The sequence below is a fragment of the Malurus melanocephalus genome, unplaced genomic scaffold (assembly GCF_030028575.1).
Source record: "Malurus melanocephalus ecotype Western Australia unplaced genomic scaffold, MMel_1.1 scaffold_1803, whole genome shotgun sequence".
NCBI lineage: Eukaryota > Metazoa > Chordata > Aves > Passeriformes > Maluridae > Malurus > Malurus melanocephalus.
The window spans coordinates 13,517-15,899 of NW_026625035.1; the positions used below are offsets into that span (position 1 = coordinate 13,517).

Below are 2,383 nucleotides of genomic sequence, written 5' to 3' on the forward strand. Positions count from 1 at the left end.
GTGCTCCAGGCTCTGTGGGTGCCATCCCCGTGTCTCCATGTCCCCGGTATCCCCATATCCCTGTGTCCCCATGTCCCCAGTGTCCCCGTGTCCCCATTCCCGCTCTGGGCTCTGTGGGTGCCATCCCCATGTCCCCATGTCCCCATATCCCCGGTATCGCCATGTCCCCATGTCCCCCTGTTCCCGTGTCCCCCTGTCCCCATGTCCCGTGTCCCCATTCCCGCTCTGGGCTCTGTGGGTGCCACTCCCATGTCCCCATGTCCCTGTGTCCCTGTGTCCCCATGTCCCCCATGTCCCAGTGTCTCCATGTCCCCATTCCCGCTCTGGGCTCTGTGGGTGCCATCCCCATGTCCCCGTCCCTGGTGTCCCCGTGTCCCCGGTGTCCCCATATTTCCAGTCTGGGCTCTGTGGGTGCCATCCCCGTGTCCCCATTGTCCCCATGTCCCCGGTGTCCCCATGTCCCCAGTCCTGCTCTGGGCTCTGCGGGTATCACCCCCCTGTCCCAGTGTCCCCGTGTCCCCATTGTCCCTGTGTCCCCATTGTCCCCAGAGGAGCTGGCCCTGCAGCTGGCCGAGGCCATCGCGTTTGGGGACGAGGCGGTGGCGGCGCAGAGCGCGGTGGCGCTGGCCCGGCAGCACGCGGAGCTGAGCGTGCGCCCAAAGGAGAGCGGCGAGCCCGGGGCCGAGATCAGGTACGGGAACGGGGTCTGCCTTCATCACCCTTCATCATCATCATCCTCCTTCATCCTCCTTCATCCTCCATCATCATCCTCTGCCTTCATCATCCTTCATCATCCTTCATCATCATCCTTCATCATCCATCATCCTCCTTCATCCTCCATCATCATCCTCTGCCTTCATCATCATCATCATCCTTCATCATCATCCTTCATCATCCATCATCCTCCATCATCATCATCCTTCATCATCCTTCATCATCATCCTCTGCCTTCCTCTGCCTTCATCATCCTCCTTCGTAATCCTTCATCATCCTCCATCATTCTCCTCCTTCATCATCCTCCTTCATCATCCTCTGCCTTCCTCTGCCTTCATCATCCTCCTTCATCATCCTCCTTCATACTCCTTCATCATTCTCTGCCTTCATCATCCTCATCCTTCATCATCCTCCTCTGCCTTCCTCTGCCTTCATCATCCTCTGCCTCTGCCTTCATCATCCTCATTCATCATCCTCTACCTTCCTCTGCCTTCATCATCCTCATTCATCCTCCTCCTTCATCCTCCTTCATCATCCTCCTTCATCACCCTCTGCCTTCGTCATCCTCCCTCATCCTCTTTCATCATCCTCTGCCCCTCCCTTCTGCTCCTTCCTGTGCCCTTCATCATCCGCTGCTTGCCTTCCTCATCCTCTGCCTTCCTCTGCCTCCTTCCTCATCCTCTGCCTTCCTCTGCCTCCTTCCTCATCCTCATCCTCTGCCTTCCTCCTCTTCCCTCCTTCCTCCCCCTCTTCCTCCCCAGCCCACTCCCTCCCTTCTGCTTCCTTCTTTCCTTTTCCTTTTCTCCTCCTTTCTTCTTTTTCCTCCTTTCCCTTCTTTTCCTTCTTTTTCCTCTTCCTCCTCCTTTCTCCTTCTCTTCCTTCTCCTTCCTTCCCCCACCTCCTTTTCCTCCTCCTTCCCTTTCCTTCCTCCCTCCTCCTCCTCCTCCTGCTCTCCTCCCTCCCTTTCTCTCCTCTGTTCCATGCCCCAATGTTATCCTGATGTATCCTTGTTGTTTGCGTATATTATATCCCATATCCCATTATTTTTTTTAATTTCCAGCATGCCATATTTTATATCCCACATATTGTATTCCGTATCCCATTATTTTTTTAGTTTCAGCATGCCAAATCCCATATATCATACCCCATATTCCCATATCCCTTTATTTCTTTTTATTCCTATCATGCTGTATCTCATATCCCATTATTTTTTTTATTCCCATTTCCCATATCCCATTATTTTTTTATTCCCAACATGCCATATCCCATATCCCATTATTTTTTTATTCCCAACATGCCATTACCCATATCCCATTATTCTTTTATTCCCAACATGCCATATCCCATATCCCATTATTTTTTTAATTCCCATCATGCCATATCCCAAATCCCATTATTTCCCAATGTTCCCAGCATGGCTTATCTCATATTCTATGTCTCATATATCATATCCCAAATTCCATTATTTCCCACTGTTCCCAACATGCCTTGTCTCGTATTCTATATTCCATATACGATATCCCAAATCCTATTATTTCCCAATGTTCCCAGCATACCATATCCCATATCCCAGTATCCCATTATTTCCCATTGTTCCCAACACGCTGTATCCCATTATCCCACCATTGTCCCTGTCACTCCCAGCATGCCATATCCCATATCCRGATAA

At 51.2% G+C, this 2,383-nt stretch overlaps 1 protein-coding gene across 1 annotated transcript in view; it reads left to right on the forward strand.

Moving 5' to 3' along the window:
• The window catches only part of SHARPIN (SHANK associated RH domain interactor), a 7,520-nt gene extending 5,137 nt beyond the window's left edge, over positions 1-2,383 (forward strand). The window contains exons 3-4 of the mRNA XM_057388333.1: positions 550-691; positions 2,359-2,383. Of these exons, the coding sequence (XP_057244316.1) occupies positions 550-691; positions 2,359-2,383 (167 nt within the window). The remainder of the gene's footprint in view (positions 1-549; positions 692-2,358) is intronic.